At 36.3% G+C, this 18514-nt stretch overlaps 2 protein-coding genes across 3 annotated transcripts in view; one reads left to right on the top strand and one right to left on the bottom strand.

Moving 5' to 3' along the window:
- LOC133529948 (uncharacterized) overlaps positions 1 to 18514 on the top strand; it is a 276394-nt gene that overhangs the window by 148291 nt on the left and 109589 nt on the right. Inside the window, exon 1 of one of the 2 annotated variants that reach the window (XM_061867732.1) lies at positions 14756 to 16022. The exons of the other annotated variant lie outside the window; for it this stretch is intronic. Within the exon in view, the coding sequence (XP_061723716.1) occupies positions 16005 to 16022 (18 nt within the window). The 5' untranslated portion in view covers positions 14756 to 16004. Of the gene's footprint in view, positions 1 to 14755; positions 16023 to 18514 lie in introns of those variants that run through there. 2 annotated transcript variants of the gene reach the window in all.
- The window catches only part of LOC133529950 (gastric triacylglycerol lipase-like), a 60046-nt gene continuing 41743 nt past the window's right edge, over positions 212 to 18514 (bottom strand). The window contains exon 2 of the mRNA XM_061867736.1: positions 212 to 2800. Coding sequence (XP_061723720.1) covers positions 1500 to 2792 — 1293 coding nt within the window. The 5' untranslated portion in view covers positions 2793 to 2800 and the 3' untranslated portion in view covers positions 212 to 1499. The remainder of the gene's footprint in view (positions 2801 to 18514) is intronic.

The raw sequence follows: 18514 nt of genomic DNA, 5'->3' as shown, positions 1-18514 counted from the left end.
GTTCCTTTAGAATCTTATTAAGCAGGTTTTACCGCATTAACTTCGCTTGTAAAATAGAATCTTGCAAGTTGCTCTGATGATGGACTCAGATTTCAGAAGATGGATAGTGAAAGCCCTCTAAAACTTTGCTTTTGGCTCATATGAACCGTTTAACGAGTATATTTTTTTAGGGATTTATAAGCTTGATAAAATAAATATGAAAGAAAAACAATCACTGGGTACTTAATTTAATAATGTTTGAGTCACTTAATCGTTAAACACACACATAAATACATAATATTTTTAATCATATACGCACTCAATAGCATACACATGATATTCCGCTGGCCAGCGATCTATTGTTACTAATCAATCAGCAACACTTACAATACTAAAACAACCTCTTGGATGTCTCTCACATATATTTTATTTGAATTTATAATCAGCAGTGATCGGATTTTCCGGTGCAACACCGTGGGATACCAAGTAGAAAACGTAATATGGATATGACCAAAATTCCCGGATTTCGTTTGAAAAAAATTATATCGATATGATAGGTATACTTAGATAGGCAGCTCAAATTACGAATATACTCGTAAACATGCATTGAATATTCTTTAAAGTAAACCTGTATAGTATTTTTAATAGATATCCATAAAAACAAAACTTAAATTTTTAATGAATTTAATGATGAACTATGATTTTTTGTGTTATGTACCCAAATTTTGGATTTAATAGCCAATAAGCTATTTGATACCTAGGTCAGTATTAAAGAGACTTTTACAACCTATCTTTTGTAATTGTTGAAAGTACATATATCGAAATTGCATAATAATAAACGCCCTAGCGGCATCCTAGGTCAGGTATTTTATAATGTGTTTGTATGCATTTTTTATGTTTTGGTATTTTATTATTATATGCATATTATAAAAGGCCTATACCTAAGAGTTAAGATGAATAAAGAAAATACTAACACTTACTATATGCACAATGCACATACACTTATTTTCCGGAAATATTAATTTTACGCGACAAAATGTTACTAAAATTTACTGAATGTAATATAGCCAGTAACTTATTCAACAATATAAGTTGTGGAATCCCGGGGTATATCCATATTAGTATAATGTTTGAGGTCATTCGACCCGTGTTGCACCGGGAAATCCGATCACTGATAATGAGATATGTGCCACTGCACTGGACACCATGTATGTGTATATAAATATATTTGACTGTCATTGACAGCGGTGGGATAAGCAATATGGCTTAAAAATCAGCTTATAAATATTATGGTTTGAATTGGAAGATATCACTCCTCCTCATCGTTTTAGCGTTTTCTCTGTTGCACTCTAAAGGGGCCCACTGATTACCAGTTTGCCGGACGATATCGGCCTGTCAGTTATTCGCAAAAGCTGATATCTGAATCTCGGATAACTGTCAGGCCGATATCGTCTGGCGAACTGGTAATCAGCGGGCCCTTTAAAGGAGCCCGGAGTCAGCTCTAGCTCTCTTATCATTGGCTATTTCAACCAGGAGGACAATATATCCCCAATGGAACTACGGAAAGACTTATCATCTGAACCACCACCACCATCTGAACTGTACTCCCTTAAATACTTCTTTATAGTTGGAAACGTATATTTAGGTATATACTGGCTTCTGATATTATCAAAATGTGTCCAAAGCGGATCAGAAACGTTATGATACTCGAGAAGATTAGGCATCTGTTTTGCGGCCCATAGAGAATCCTTCATGTCTACAATCCCATCATTATGACCCTGGATCACAACGACAGGACAGGTTACTGCTGAAATTTTGTATGCTGGCGGAATAGCGCTCCCATAAAGTTGTGTATTAGCAGTAGGTCCATAATCGAACATCAAAAATTCCGTCTCAGTCATTGCTTGTCCATATCTGGCTGCTAATTTAGTAGAAATACCTGCTGGTGTATGCTCGTATACTATTCTTAAAGTATCAGCAGTTATTGAGCCTGGATTAGGTCCATCCAGAATAGCGTCTAAAGCTCCACAAATTATACCAGCCAATATGTCTTCCTGACAAAGGAAATTTAGGATTCTCTGGATAGGGTAACCTTTAGTTAAAACCTCGTAAATGCCAGCGTCTTGTAGTGGTTCTAAAATTCCATTGACAGCTTGCGTCATAAGTCTGAATGCTAAAGATCTTGTGTTTAAATGTCTAGTAGCAGGCGCTAAGCCTATGAAAAGCTTGGCTTTATTGCAATACCCAGGTCTTTCGGAGCACATGATGAAAAATGTCCCACCTCCTTGAGAAAATCCCATATAATTTAGCTGTTTTGAGCCTGTTTTATATAAGACATAATCTATAAACGCTGGTAAGTCATACATTCCCATTTCATCGGTGGAAAACTGCCAAAATTTTTTATCTGTATCAGGGTTCAATTTTATATGAGCTCTAGAGTAAAATGTTCCTCGAAAACTGCCGAACCAAGTATCGTAACATTCGTCAGGAATCAGGTATCCAAGGTTAGTGTTTGGGTCACCGTCTATAAAACAGTCAGCGCTTTCTAAAAATCCGTGTAAGATCAGCACTGGAGGTTGTCTTATGGGACCACGACATTTCTTTCCCCGTGGAATTCTGAACAGCGTTAGAATGTATCCATCCTCAGTTATAACCTGGTGTGTTTCGACTTTATATCCATGGTTGGCCACTAGTTGGGGGAAGGTTGGTGTGTAGTTGACATCTGGGGGGTAAGGTGGAAGTTTGAATTGTCCATCAGCCAAGTTGCCGAATAAGGCGAAGCAGAGCACGAGGTTTAAGCCATATGGGACCATTCTGCAGTCTGGAAACAAAGCGAAACATGATGAAATTATTAGGAAAGTATAATTTCAGCTTATCTTTATAGAAATACGGTACCGACCAAATAGCTCATTTATGGTCAGTTCTTTGTTTATATCTGATTTTGATGCTACATATTTGTAACCGTAAAACCTCTCTTCTTCTTTAACCATAATACTAAATCATAAAGTATCTGATCTGATCTGTGACTAAATATACCGAGTTTTTGTATTCCAATAAATGTATTATTTTTTCTATACCCTAAAGTGAGGTTATTAAAAAACAAACAAGGTTAAGAGCCCGAGATTAACATTTTTGGTAATCGCGGCTAACGCTTTTTTATTTAAAATATCAAACCCATAAAACTCTCTACAACACCCTTGGATTAAAACGCCGACATAAATTATACAGAATTTATTTAATAAAATAATAATAATAATAATTCAGCCTATATACGTCCCACTGCTGGGCACAGGCCTCCTCTCATGCGCGAGAGGGCTCGGGCTATAGTCCCCACGCTAGCCCAATGCGGATTGGGGACTTCACATACACCTTTGAATTTCTTCGCAGATGTATGCAGGTTTCCTCACGATGTTTTCCTTCACCGAAAAGCTAGTGGTAAATATCAAATGATATTTCGTACATAAGTTCCGAAAATCTCATTGGTACGAGCCAGGATTTGAACCCGCGACCTCCGGATTGAAAGTCGGACGTCATATCCACTCGGCCACCACCGCTTAATTTATTTAAAATAAAAGTAAATTTTCTTTGTACTGAAAAGTTAAATAAGAACAAATACTAGATCATATAGGCTCCAGGAGTATGTAGCTTTTAATATCTTCAGAATACTACCCACATGCCATACTGACATTGCCGCACGAACCATCGTGTATAGAGAGCGCGCATTTTTCATGTTCACTTGTAATAGAACAGCGCTTACACTAATAACGAAGGCATCGGTTTTAAACTCAAAGAGTTAGCCTTTAAGATTGATTTTAGAGCGTTTCTGGATTGAGTTGTAACGTTTTGGTTTTCATAGTTTCAGTTGTCTTTTGTTTTCTAAACGTAGATATTGGCAGTGGGGGTTATGAGTATGTTTTTGTGTGGAAGGAATGAAAGGAAAGTTTTTAAATAAGAATTTTAAGCGTGAAATTAAAATGTTTGAATCTGGCACAACCGAAAATGTCGGCCGAAGTTTTTGCAATCATGCAGATGTTGTATGGAAGTCAAAATTGATTTCTAGAATGAAAAATAAATATGCTTACTATAATACCAGAATTACGACGGAAGTGAACAACCGCGGGAAACCGCCTTTTCCACCTTTTCCACCTTTTCTTACAAACGTAGTCCCCATTATTCTCTCTGATTTATTTTAACAGAATTTGGTGCATATAAACCTTTTAGAATATTTTATAATTCGAAAAAAAAAACAAACGAAGAGCATATATGGCACACCCCCTTCGGTCGCGTTCTAATTTATCGCCACTCGCTGCGAATTTCCTACTTTTCGCACTTGTATCATAATGTATTATTGATCAATGATCGTTTAAATAAACTATCATTAGGTAAGTAAAAAGTATTTATTCTTAATCACATTATAGCACAACTTATCAACACTGTAAATTAAAGAACTACTTATCTGCTAACATAGTGACTGGTCTTGCATCATGCAAGTAAATCAAAAATTAATACATTAGGACGTAAACTAGAATTACAACTAAAGACGGCTTCAACATAGGAAAATATACCTTAATAGTTACTACATAGATCACATGTACGCACAGCACTGGTTTGCAATATTGGTAACAATATATACGCATTAGGCCGGCCCACACGTCCGGAATGTCTCTGAATTCAGATTCTTAATTCAGAAAGCCGGGAATGCCATACAATCATTATGTTCCACACACGTTCTGATTTTTTCAGATTATGAATTTCTCAGATCGATCTGTAAGAATGATACTGACGAGCGTTCTGTACCCCTAGTGTAATTTTTATCGACATCATAACGTGACGAACGCGTTTGCGTTAAGTCTCATTTTGTATAGGATTTTAAGTTTCCAAAACGTCCCGCTTGGCGCGCTCTTTCTAAATCCAATACAAAATGAGACTAAACGCAAACGCGTACGTCACGTTTCAAAATCGAATTTATTTACACTAGGGGTACTGAATTCAGAATGTGAAAATTAAGAATAACAGTTTTAAATGATTTACGTTTAGTTTCATTAGACTTAAATTGACCGGGGGTCTGGGTTGACCGGGGGTGGGACTTTGACACCCACTCGCTATCTCCAGTTACCCGTGAACAAGATGCATGTAACTGCGTCGAAATATCGGGAGCTCAAAAACAATGAAAATGAAAATGAAAAATATTTATTTCGTAACTTATAAGTAAACTTTTTACATCTGTGCCGATGCCTCTTTTTAAGTAATGAATATACTTGTATTAAGCAGGGATCGGAACCGGTTTTTTGGAAAAACTTTGAAATAAACATATAATTCGGTTTATTTTATACTCCAAATATAGGACTCGGTTGTGTTTTAGATAACGACTTCGTATTATTAGATTGCCCAATTAGAAATGAAATAATTAACAAAGAACGAAAAAATACCGTTTTCGTTCCCATACAAAAAATACCGGTTTCCGATCCCTGGTATTAAGAAGCACCGCTCTCACGCAATGGTAGCTTACAACAATATAAATGGTAATCACGGTCCATATACCGGCCAAACATAATATAACTTCTTAATTCGACTGTAATTTTATTATAATCATTCAGTGCTCGTGATACAAAAAGGTGCTTCATTATTGAATCGGCCTTTCAAATCAATCCAACCTGAAAATGAATACAAATCTTCTTGCTAAATTAAATTATGTTCGTTACATTACACAAGCAAAGTTAATAGAAGACTCGCTACGCCATTTGGGACGCCTCGGCAACTTGACTTCCGGTTTCGTGGACCGGAAGTGCCAGGAATTTGACAGTTAACCTGTCGCCTGCACGTAGTTTAATAAAGGCTTTGCGCGATATTAACAATGAGACAGGGATAGCATGAGGATTGTAGGGTGCACATGAGTTTAGTAAAATTGAGAGGTCTCTTTTGTTTCCCATAAAGGTTTAAGTCATAATGTATTGTTTGTCCGCATTTTCGTTAGTCATAACTTGTTTTTTTTAGAAACACGTTCTATTTCTGGATTGCCATAAAACAAACCTACTCGTAACCTAACCTATCTATAGGATAACCTTACGAAAATCCCGAATTATGACTAATGATAATCTGACAATTTTTTTTAGCTTATTTGTGTATCCCAGTGCTGGGCAAAGGCCTCCCCTCTGTTATAATCTGACAAACATTACATTAAGGCTTTTCTATGTCAAACAAAGGGATGCGAAATTTGGGATATACAGGGTGTCTTCCATCATGGATTTTAAATGCAGCGCTCGATTTTACTAGCTACACTGAGCTATATTTATTATGGGACTAACCCCGAAATTGTGAATTATTTTTGGCTTTTTCATACACTTTGGCTGATTAAATGTTTGTTTTCTATGGAAAAGCAAAAAAAAGCAACGTGTTGCACTCCGGGAGTGCCAGCAGAAGTGAAAACTTGAATATTAACGTTGTGCATTTTTGATATTTTGGAATAGTTAGGGAATCATTTTGCACGAATTGCTTTAATTATCATTATGGAAAAATACAATATTCATTTATTGCGCTATCGTACATAAACATGACAAATTATATTTCATTAAAAAATTAACACTTCAGAACGATTACAATTATTTAACATTAAAAAGTTTATCTCTCAGAAAAATCAATTTCCATCCATAATTTCAACGACTCTTACACCAAGGTCACGTGTCCGTCTTACGAATTTTCAATCTGACGAATCTGTCGGTCACGTGATCTGTCACGAGTTCAACATTTTTTTCCCATCACAAAAAGTGCACAGCGCCGCTAAAGAATTTCACTTCAAATAATTCGTTATTTCGGGGTTGGTCATATAGTAAAAGTAGCTGCATTAGTGAGTAGAATCGAGCAGACAAATTGCCTGATGGTAAGCGATTATCGTCGCCAATGCACACCTACAGCACCAGAGGGGTTGCACGTGCGTTCCTGGCATCTAAGATGAGAGTACGCTTATATTATATTTTTATATATCACGCATTTTTTATATCACGTCGGTGGCAAACAGGCATACGGCCCGCCTGATGGTAAGCAGTCACCGTAGCCGTTGCCGACACTTTAAAAACCTGTACACTTCTTTTTTGAAGGACCCCATACTGTAGCCCCTCGGGAAAACCTCGGCAGGAAGCTCATTCCACAGGCGAAGCGTTTGCGGGATGAAATTCCTCTTAAACCGCACAGTACGCGAGCATTTAGGTTCTAGGGTGTGAGGATGAATACCCTGCCGACGGCAATACAATTACAATTATGACTTATTAGATTTGATAATAGACTAATGGTACATCACTATAGAGGCCAGGGAACGAAGGGTTGCAGGCTAAGTAGATATAGAATAGGTATATATATATATATATATATATATATATATATATATATATATATATATATATATATATATATACTTACCTATACAATATGGATACGCGGTACCTCGATTCGCGCCGAGATTTTCATAGTACTTTTCTCAAACTTGCAATGAAATAAATAAATAAATGTAGTTAGTTTGTTTTATTTGCAGGTTTACACAGCTAAAAACAAATTACGAATCTACTACTATTTGATGAGGTTTGATGATTGAATGCCAAGACAATTGAGTTTAAAAACAAAAAATGTTGCTTTACAGGCTTAGGTAGGCTGTATGAAATTCCTTCACATATCGTCTTCACGGATAGTATTTCACGGAAGTAAGTCATGTCAACATTTCATTGCAAGTTTGAGAAAAATACTCGTAATACAATGGATCAAGAAACATACAACTGAATCGGAAAACATTCTAAAAGTTAAGTTCGACGTGCGTCCTTAGGGATTCCCTTTCGGCAACATTTTGCACGAACATAACTTCCGCTCTAACTTTTAACCCCTACACTCCCAGAGGGTAGGAATTTGATAGAGTTATGATTTCTTTGAAGCAGGTTTTATGGCTCAACAATAAGGGAATGTTGCAACAAAAATAGATTAAATCCGGCTCGAAGGACCATTCATGTTAGAGTACTTGCTAACTCTAACATTTACTTGATGAGTATCTTGATAGTAATGTGGAACACGAAAGATGATTTCTTGAGATACACTTGATTTGTGTGCACACTTACCCCCTTATTCATAAAAGTGTACTAAAGTTACGATGCCGCTAATCATCGTTTGTCCCTTTCCGACGTATTGGTATGATGGAAAGGGACAAACTATGATTAGCTGCATAGTAATTTTAGTACACGTTTATGAATAAGGGGGTTATATAATACTGAGCGTGAATAATTAGTGAATGAAAAAGAGGAGTTCTTATTAACTAATTACGACACTTTTATATGAACTAAATGCTGATGGGGCAAATTAACAATATGATGCATGTGCAATTTACTTGTACACTAGTTGATATTTAATCGTCTGCTAAATTATGTACCTATTCCCATATTGACTGCATTTAAACTATTAGGCTGTTTAGGGGAACCTCAACACGAGAAAAGAAGAAGAACTATTAGGCTACTGAGACAAACAAAACTAGTAGACATACCCAATAAGGGCTATTTTTTTATACTACGTCGGAGGCAAACAAGCATACGGCCCGCCTGATGGCAAGGAGTCTCCGCAGCCCATGTATGCCTGCAACTCCAGAGGAGTTACATACAGATTAATTTTCTTATTTAACCCTTATTCACATGAAAAGAACTCCTTTTATTTGAATAAGTATGATATAATCTGTACCTACATCCACAAGCTGTTAAAAAATAAAAATCGGCCCATAGATAAAAAAATACTTAAAATTGAACGGTATAATAACCGCCGCGCGTAAATAAGGCCGATTTTTATTTTTTTATGCTTTTGTTTTGTCTGATATCGACAAAACTAGGAGGATATATTAAAGTTCCCTATTCTGTACAATATAAGTGCATTTGTACTGTATGCTCTACAAATGTATAACATAGATACTTTTTACGAATTTGGGATATCGTATTTATTCCGCCCACGACGAGGAACTCTTCAAACTAACAATTCTTATTAAAATTTGAGGAAAAGACTACAAATAAACAAAAAATTCGCCGCTATATCTATAAAATATTCATTTTCTAAAATTAGCTTACGAACTAATGGCGTTATTTATAAACGCGTTACTGGCCTGAATTAGCTATGATTTTTTTGTCTTTATCTGTCATGTTGACATATGTATTTGTAAGAAAGGGATAAAACATAATTGAACTAAATCAGGCCCGTAAAGTTTTATGAATAAGGGGTTAAATCATTAAACCTTTAAATGTACAAAAATAAATAACCAAAACGAAAACAACTAAACACAAATCATGCGAGATGTTTCTTATTATATACTTACTTACAAATACATTTCAAAGTTGAAGTTTTCCCGCTTTGATATACTCTTAAGAAATTCTCCCTAAATATTACAAACGTGTTGTCACCCGCCTCGAAACAATACTTGTGCTAGGTGCAAATTACGTACGCGAATGAAGAACGAGATTTGACCCACTTTACACCAGCTGGCGCTTTTCAATAACAAACCAACTTAGGTTATATATGAGGTTGGGGTCGGGAGACGTACTTAATGTAAACAATGTAATGTAATTGAACCATTTTCTTGTGACTAGCAGCGGCAGGATGAGTAGTTTCTTTTGGAAAGTAAACAAAGACTTATTTATTCTGAATTAACTAGTGCTTATATATAGTGGTGCTATCGTAATACTACATTCTTAATCTATGGCGACACAATAATCTTAAGGTGCCGTAAATGTAAGTTATTCTCTCACTCTCACGGAGTATGAGGAATTTTCATATTTTTAGCTATTGTGCAAAATTTGAAAGAACACAAAATGATATAATATTATGCATTCATAAATAATATTATACATAAATAAATATACATACATACATAAATACTATCCTATCTATCTGACCTTATCGCATGGCCACCCTACTCTCATATTAAGACCGAGAGACAATAGTTTCGCTACGTGTGCCGTACGAATCCTTTATCTATTACTAACGCTAACCATTCGGTTAACGTTAAACAATTTTAGTAAGACCTCGAGATTCGTAATAACAATTTTAGGTACATAATAGTTTCTGGGAGACCACAACATTGGCTTGTTTGTAAACATTGTTAATTTTACTTTACAGAAATGTTATAATATGAAAAATATACTTTTTTTTTCTCGTCGACTGTAATGGTTGAATTAAGATTTCGTATACCAAACTATAATTGCGTACTTTTCATGTATGGGTTACCAACTCAACCATAAGATTCATTTCGATACACCAAAGCGAATTTGAAATAGAGGCGGATTGTCAAAGAAAACTGTAGCCACAGTAAATTTACTGCAATCTTTCGACAAATGATTAAAAGTTTTAGAACGCCATTTGTCTTTGATCCTTATTCTTTCACTGATATGTGTTAAATTTGTTAAATATCAAAAAGTGGCGCCATCTTACTTGGCACTAAAGGTAATGGCGCCATCGCTCGAAACGATGCTCCCATACCTTTGGCCTTTGATCTATTAGATGGCGCCACTATTTGATATTTAACAAATTTAACACATATCAGTAATAGAATAAGGATCAAAGTCAAATGGAGTTCTAAAAGTTTTAATAATGTGTCGAAAGATGGCAGTAAATTGACTGTTGCTACAAAGTTTTCTTTGACAATACACCTCTATTTCAAATTCCCTTTGGCTATAGTAACACTTCTATTCTAGATCGTTGAGGTAGAACATTAAACTGGTAACCAGAGACAAATAACCGGTGAGCTACTATTATACATAAACAAGCTGATTTCAATAAGGGAGTAATTCTTCGTATTCCAACGGCGCTTACTACGTTTTATTTTAAAGGAACGGAATGTAATTTCAGAGGGCTTACGGTAGATGGCGCTTTGCATGTCGTTATTTTGTTAGTATAATAGCTGTGATAGAATAACGTTGGGGATAAAGTTATTTTCATACTATTTCGTATTTTATTAAATGGCAGCAAAACTCTTTCAAATACAGGTATTAGTTCACATCAAATATAGTTATTATGTTTTTTTTGTGTTTAATAAGTTTGACACTTATTAAGGTCGGTAAAAAAGTAAGTAATGGATTCTTATGAGACTAAATAGAAATAACTGGATTTAGTTCCAATTTCATTGAATTGTCTGACTTGGAAGCGAAATTGGAAGTAGTCAAGACCGAGTGAGGAATGTCGAGATCCGACGTCGCACCAAGGTGCAAGACGTCGGACACGTCATTACCAAATTAAAATGGAGCTGGGCGGGACATGTTGCCAGGCAGAGTGATGGCAGGTGGGCCAAAATGCTAACGGAATGGTGGCCGCTTTCAGACGAAAGGAGAGCCTGGCGTCCGTTGGCTCGTTGGGTGGACGACATTCGGAAGACTGCGGGTCACTTCTGGATGAGATTGGCTCGGGACCGGGATAAGTGGCGTACTAGAAGAGAGGCCTATGCTCAGCAGTGGGCGATAAAAGGCTGATATGATGAAGTCGAATGCTGTGGTGACGCGAAAATGGTGCGTAAAATTAGTCCCTTATATAAACACTCAATTTTAAAGTAAGATACCGAAGATTCTTGCTAAACATGTTAACGCACATGAAGTATCCGATAGTTGGGATGAACAGCCCAATTCGAAATCTTCTAAGAGATCGCTGTGGTACGATACCGATCTGTCAGTGTCAAAAGTGACATTTCTTCAACCAAAAAACGTCACTGTTGAGACTGACAGATGGATATCGTACCGCAGTGACCTCATCATTGATCGAATTGAGCTGGAAGACTATGCGATAAATAAGAGTACCGCAATGTAAAATGCAGTATTAAAAACTTTTTTCAAATAATAACGTCTTATACCAACCTATGTGACATGTACACCGTAATACATCTTATGCGATATCCAGTGATCGGAACTATGGGAGTAAAACTTTAACAAAACTTATCAAGCGGACGTAAAAAGAGTGCTTATAGCCTTTATATTCTTTATTCTATTCTTTATTTATTTCTTATTATTATATTCGAATATTTTTAATATTCGAATATCTATGAATGTAAATATTTTTATGGCTGTAAGTACTATACTATTCCTATCCCTATGTACATGAATATTTTTAGGGCTGTATGCGCTATTTTATGTCCGCTTAACAAGTTTTGTTAAATTTTTACTCCCATAGTTCCGATCACTGGCGATATCCCTTTGACTTGGTTTCATTTCAATGAATCTGGAACACTGTTAAAAGGGTTTGGCCTTTATCAATAATAGTCGAATTCGTGCAAAAGTTTTAAGCCTGGGTTACGTCTGAGAAATTCAATGCTCGCGCCGGGATCCGATCCCCACGACCTCTGGTATTGATCAGTGTTAAATAGTATAGGGTGTCCCTTATTTTGCGATTTTTAAAATCAACAACGATACATTTCATTTCATTTCATTTATTTGCACACATGGACTACATATTAAGTATTTGCACCAATTTATGTGAACATGTACCCTGGAAGGGTGTAGCTATATAAGTACTTAATGCTAAAGACTACAAACTAAAATAAAATAATTTAACAATTAATCGATTTAACTTATTACTATTTACACATATATGCTTTGTATTGCATCACAAGAATGTGTCCGTCTGTCAGTCTATTATACTATTCCAAAAATTCCTGGAAAAATATTTTTTCAGCACGTTCCTGTAACAGTAACCTGTGCCGACTTGCAACTGAAATTCCCATAGAAATTACTATGAAGAAATTTGACCAGACAGTAATTTGATAATAAAACACACACACATCACAAACACAACACACACAAAATAGAAAAGTAAAGAGAGAATTGTATGAAAATCGGCACGGGTTACGGTTAAGGGGCCCACTGATTAACAGTTCGTCGGACGCTATCGGCCTGTCAGTTAGAACAAAAAAGTTGACAGGTCCGAACAACTGAGAGGCCGATACCGTCTGCCGGACTGTTAATGAGTGGGCCCCTTTACAGAAGAAAAGTAGAAACTTATTTAGAGGGTATGCGTTATTAATCTCTGAAAATAGTAAAATAAGGGTCACCCTACTGGTCAATTATACTTACGGGTACAAGTATTGTTACTGAACAACCTACCTCAACGGCTTTCATTTAAGTATTCCATTTGTTTTGTAAAAAGCTATCATACATTAATAACAGACATATACCGTGTACGTTAAATAATTAAAAGTTGTTCAGTATGACCTTCATATCCACCCCTCAGCGTATGGTCAAACATAACAATTTCACCCTGTATTCATGCCATGAAAAAAATTGACACAGGAACTATAATATATTTTGCAAGTGCAGACTCCAACCAAACCCGGTACACCCGGACAATTGGTGTATTTTCAAGCTAATATTAATATAAATGAAAAAAAAAAAATGTTTTTTACTTCTTTACAAAGAGGATGTATGCTTAAGTTTTTTGGCGGTGCTAGAATGGTATAAGAATAAAATATAACCAAATCCAACCAAAGTATATTTTTAATATTGGCTTTGTTGCTCTTCAAATTTAACTTTCAAAGTAATATGACTGGCAAAACGAAATAGGGCATTTTTATAGAAATTTATTTTTAGAGTGGAAGCTCCTTCAAGAATGAAAAAAAAATGTGTTGAAATTTTAGGGATTTTTATACATTTTGGCTGATCAGATGTCGATGTTTTCTATGGAAAAGCAAAAAAAAATTAGCGATTTTGAGTTTGGTGCCATATTAAAATTAGTTCAATTTAGCGAGTAGACCTACTGTATGCGCCCCCTCTGAAGATCTTGAAATTTGACATACCTTTTTTACCTACTTTCTCATCCCCTAAATTGCAATGGGGTTGCCATTTAGTTTGTTAAGTTATCATTATATTCTGCATATCTAGTGCTTTCATAACAAAGTACCATGTCCGAGGCCCGCCATTTTGAAAGTTGAAAAATTTTTTTTTTCGTACAAAAGCGATCACCCTATGGTTATGGGCTATAAAATATATATTGTGATTGCTATGGGTTGTACATAGAATATATGTATAAAATAATAGATATACCGTGTACGAGCAGACAATATCGTAAAGATAATCATGGGGTTGGTCGACACGTCAACCGACGTCCACAGTGACGCATGTTCACTTAGACGGGGCCAAGTGATGAGCGGAAGCGGGATTCAATAATTAATAAATAAACATATGTGCCATTTTCTACTAAAAGAATACTTATTGTCAGTTGTTGTAGCTTTCATATAGCAAAGTGGAACCTTTTGGTTGAAAACATCACATATATTTCACTAACTACTATCCACGACTTCGTCTACATACATATTTATTATATATAACGTTATCTGAGTACCCACAACACAAACCTTCTTGAGTTTACTGTGGGGCTTAGTCAATTTGTGTAAGAACGCCCTATAATATTTATTTATTTACAGATCGCTAAATTGATTTTAGTAATGCAGTTGACATAGGTTGCTATAAGACATTTCTCTCCTTACTCTTGTAGAGTTGTAAATCGTGAACAGGAAAAAAAGGTGTACTCTTTTTCAATTTAATTACCTTAGTTGTGCATGACGGTAACGAAAACAGTCAGAGAAATCAAGGTTTAGTCTTGAATTTTAATTTTAAAACGTTTTTATTAAAAATATTTAAGAAAGCTTGTTTGGTTCAATAAAACATGAACTACAGGAAATAATACGACTGACGACCGTAAGACTGCGTAAGCTTTAATAACCAGCAAAATCTTTTCGTAGCACTTAAATCATTATATCACGTAAAGTTAAACGTGTAATCAATGTTGAACAGTGTTCAATTACTTCATATAAGTTAAGTGTGTATATTTATTCGTTTATTTATTTAAGATTACGTTTGTAATTTTTTAGGTGTAGAAACTGAAGTAAATATCATATACTCAGAAAAAGTGATCAAGGCCTCCAGTGCCGCAGGCTAGAATCAAACCTGCGTCCTCGCCTATCGCGGACGGCGCCTGAGCCATTCGGCCACCGGGGTCACGGCGGCATAGATAATAATAAAATACTTTAATGTGCACAAGAAACATAATTTTCTTTGTAGTGCACTACAAAGAAAAATACATGTTACAAAACAAAGACATGACATAAGTGGGTAACAACAGGCGGACTTAATGTATGGGTGGGTAAAAAGCGATCTCTAGATCAAATTTTTTGTATGTATATGCCTTAATAATATTTTAGATGTATATTTAACGTTTGATACCATGCAAAGGTAAAAAATAACATAATATATTTTGTACATATACAGACGCACTGATTAAACGCCCCTTCCACCCGCTACCGCTGCCCGCGCCCACCCTTACATCGAGCCACAGAAAACGAGTGATAGGTATCAGACCCAGCTGACCGCTCACCGCGCCCGGCCGTTTCGATGCCATTAAAAACAACTCGAATTTAAAACATACTGACGTTTGAAAAAGGAACGGCGTGATGAGTGATATAGGTTCCAACTGTGTACATTACAGAGAATGAGTTTTTTTATTTTTATTGATGTGGTTTTAGATTTGTGGTAAATTAAGTTTATAAAGTTGATTTTCTTAATTAGATCGACCGTTTGTTTAACGAAATAAAAATGTCAGTTGTTTAAAAAATATAATATGTATAATAATAAGTGATGCAAGTCCTAATCGTGTGGTGAATTTTAAGTATTTTTTTAATGAACACGAAATTTGACGTTAGTAAATTACGTTTATAAAGTTTACAGTTGTTTGTTGGTTTTCTTAATTACTGAGATAGTTTGATTAAATGTTTACTGTTAAACAATTAAAGCGAATCTGGAGCAGATTTGAATTCAAACAGAATTTGCTAAGTTTTCAGTTTACTCCGAATTTCGATTTAATTCTGAAAGTAAAATTTCGCAGAAAGTGCCCTTGATTTTTTTTTCAAAAGTGAAAACAGGATCAGCCAATTAATGGACAGAAAAACTTTTTTTCGGTAACTTTTGTAAAAGTTTATCGTGTTAAAAGTTTTGTTCTAAAAGTTGTGGATTACTGGTTTTACGGTTTATGATGGATTTGAAATGGATTCCAATAAAAAGGTCAGTTGTTTATTTTTTTCTCTTTAGTGTGAAGCCACACTGGTGCGTTGCGTTGCGTCGCGTCGCGTTTTTTTGTCGCAGGCGTCCTCGCAGCGTCGACGCTGCGTCATTGTACACATATTTCTAGCCTAGTAGTATTAGCGTGCAACTTTCAATCCGGAGGTCTCGGGTTCATACCACGGCTCGTATAAATGAGATTTTCGGAACTTATGTACGAAATATCATTTAATATCTATTAGTCGCTTTAAGGCGAAGGAAAACATCGTGAGGAAACCGGACTCATCCCAATAAGCCTTTACCCTCTGGGTTGGAAGTTCAGATGGCAGTCGCTTTCGTAACCACTAGCGCCTACGCTAATTCTGGGGATAAGTAGTCAAGCGGACCCCATGTTTGCAAAACGCCGAGACAACGTGAGGAAGAATAATGTTTTTTTTTTTCGTAAAATTACGGATTTGGATCTATCCAGATTAACCTTCTTTCTGGGGCATACAATGCGTTTTTATATGGTGTATAGTCACAGACTTTAAACAAAAAAAATAAAACATTTATTCGGAAGAAATAGACTCAATTTTACTAATTTTTTTTCTTCTGCCAAACTGCAGGACAGTTTGTTGACAGAGGGACTCCCTTAAAACATAGATAGGTAGACTTAGTTAATTGGCTAGTTACTTGTTAGGTACATTTTATTGCTTATGGTGGTAACTACAATTAAATTTTGCTCCCTTTTTTTTTAAATATTATTGTGCTGCAGCGACCCGATGGCAGCTGGAGAATCTGCAAAAATGTCGAAGTCAAACAGATAGTAGCTGAGCCAAATATCATGGGTGTCACAAAGGCGCAAAGGCTGAGGTGGCTCGGTCATCTAGAGCGAATGGGAGCCGATCGGGCGGTGAAAAGAGCATTTGAGGGAAAACCGACAGCACGCCGCCCGGCCGGTCGACCTAGGTATCGATGGGCTGATGTGGTGGACACGGAGATCCGCGCAGATGCGCGAGCTCCAGGTTGAAGACTGGCGAGAAACTGCACAGGACCGGGATCGGTGGCGAGCAGTCGTGTTGGAGGCCAAGACACACTTTGGGTCGCTGCGGCAGAGGAGTAAGTAATATTATTGTGACTGTTGAGCCCTTTAGGGTTCAAGGTAATTTGGTTGTCTATACTAACGGTATGAAATGTCCAGTGTAAAGTAAACCCTATCAACAATTAAAGTCCGTGAATATACCTAACTCATTAATTTTATATGAAGGCAATGAATTTTGAAGGTTTTGTAAAAAATTGAGTTTCCTTAAAAGAACCCAAGTTTCTAGGAAAGATTTGGGGTCTCTAACAAATTAAAAAAAAGCGGTGAGTCTGAGTTTGAATAACACACCGATGACTCAAAGGACTAGAGTCTTAATTAACACTAGTAGTAAGTAAGTAAATATTCTTTATTGCACCAACAATTATACATTTTACATACATGTAAAACTACAAATGAATTTTAAAGGAAAATAGAACCAGGTAACAACAGGCGGTCTTATCGCTAAAGAGCGATCTCTTCCAGACAACCTTTAGGTAGCAGGAAATTTAGAACTCATACAAAAGTCAACAGGTAGTGCAACACAAACACTAGTAGTTGTTGTTGTTGTTGTGTCAGAAGCAAAATAGTTGAAAACGCTTGTCGTAACAGACATGTAAACTTCCTAGAAATACATATCCAAATTTAACAGATCAATATTCGGCCATGATGCTATTGTGTCAAAAGTCAGAATCTAATTAGTGTCATAAATAAAAAAGATAATCAAAAAGGTCGAAGAAGGTTTCATACGATTCTATGAGGATGTATTACCTCGAGAGCTACTAACACATGGAGGTTGCTCCAATGTTGGCCGAACATTAATTGCAAGAGCAACGCCAAGATACAGAGGAACTACCGCGAAACACAGAAACTATCGGGGTTGTTTATCCGCCGGTGTAATAAACTCCTTAGAATGTAGTGGTTATATCCTCTTTGCTTAGAGCTACTAATATCTGTGACCAAAGACATTTCTGTACAGGTGAAAGATTTGACGTGCGGTACGCAGCTGCAGTTGCGGTCCAAACACTAAAAATCACCATGCTACGTGCAGTCGGTCTTGTGATCATTTTACTATGGAATTTGACAATAACACCGACGCATTCAGGCCGCTGCAGTACTGTCGGAGCAGTAGTGCAACTGCGGTCGGAAATACGTTAAAATTACCATATTACGTGCAGTCGGTATTGTCATTGATTTTACTATGGAAATTGACAATAACACCAACGCGTTTAAGCTGCTGCAGTAATGTCGGAGCAGTAGTGCAGGTGCGGTCAGAAATGGACTGTCACCTTAACATCAACGCGTTTAAGCTGCTGCAGTAATGTCGGAGCAGTAGTGCAGCTGCAGTCAGAAATGGACTGTCACCTTTATCTACTTCAAACCGCATAATACCTACCTACCTCCTTCGTACCTACCTACCTACCTATTTGGTTTTTCT

The sequence above is a fragment of the Cydia pomonella genome, chromosome 22 (assembly GCF_033807575.1).
Source record: "Cydia pomonella isolate Wapato2018A chromosome 22, ilCydPomo1, whole genome shotgun sequence".
Lineage (NCBI taxonomy): Eukaryota > Metazoa > Arthropoda > Insecta > Lepidoptera > Tortricidae > Cydia > Cydia pomonella.
Note: the sequence above shows the minus strand (reverse complement) of the source record. Positions and strands in the feature narration are given on the sequence as shown.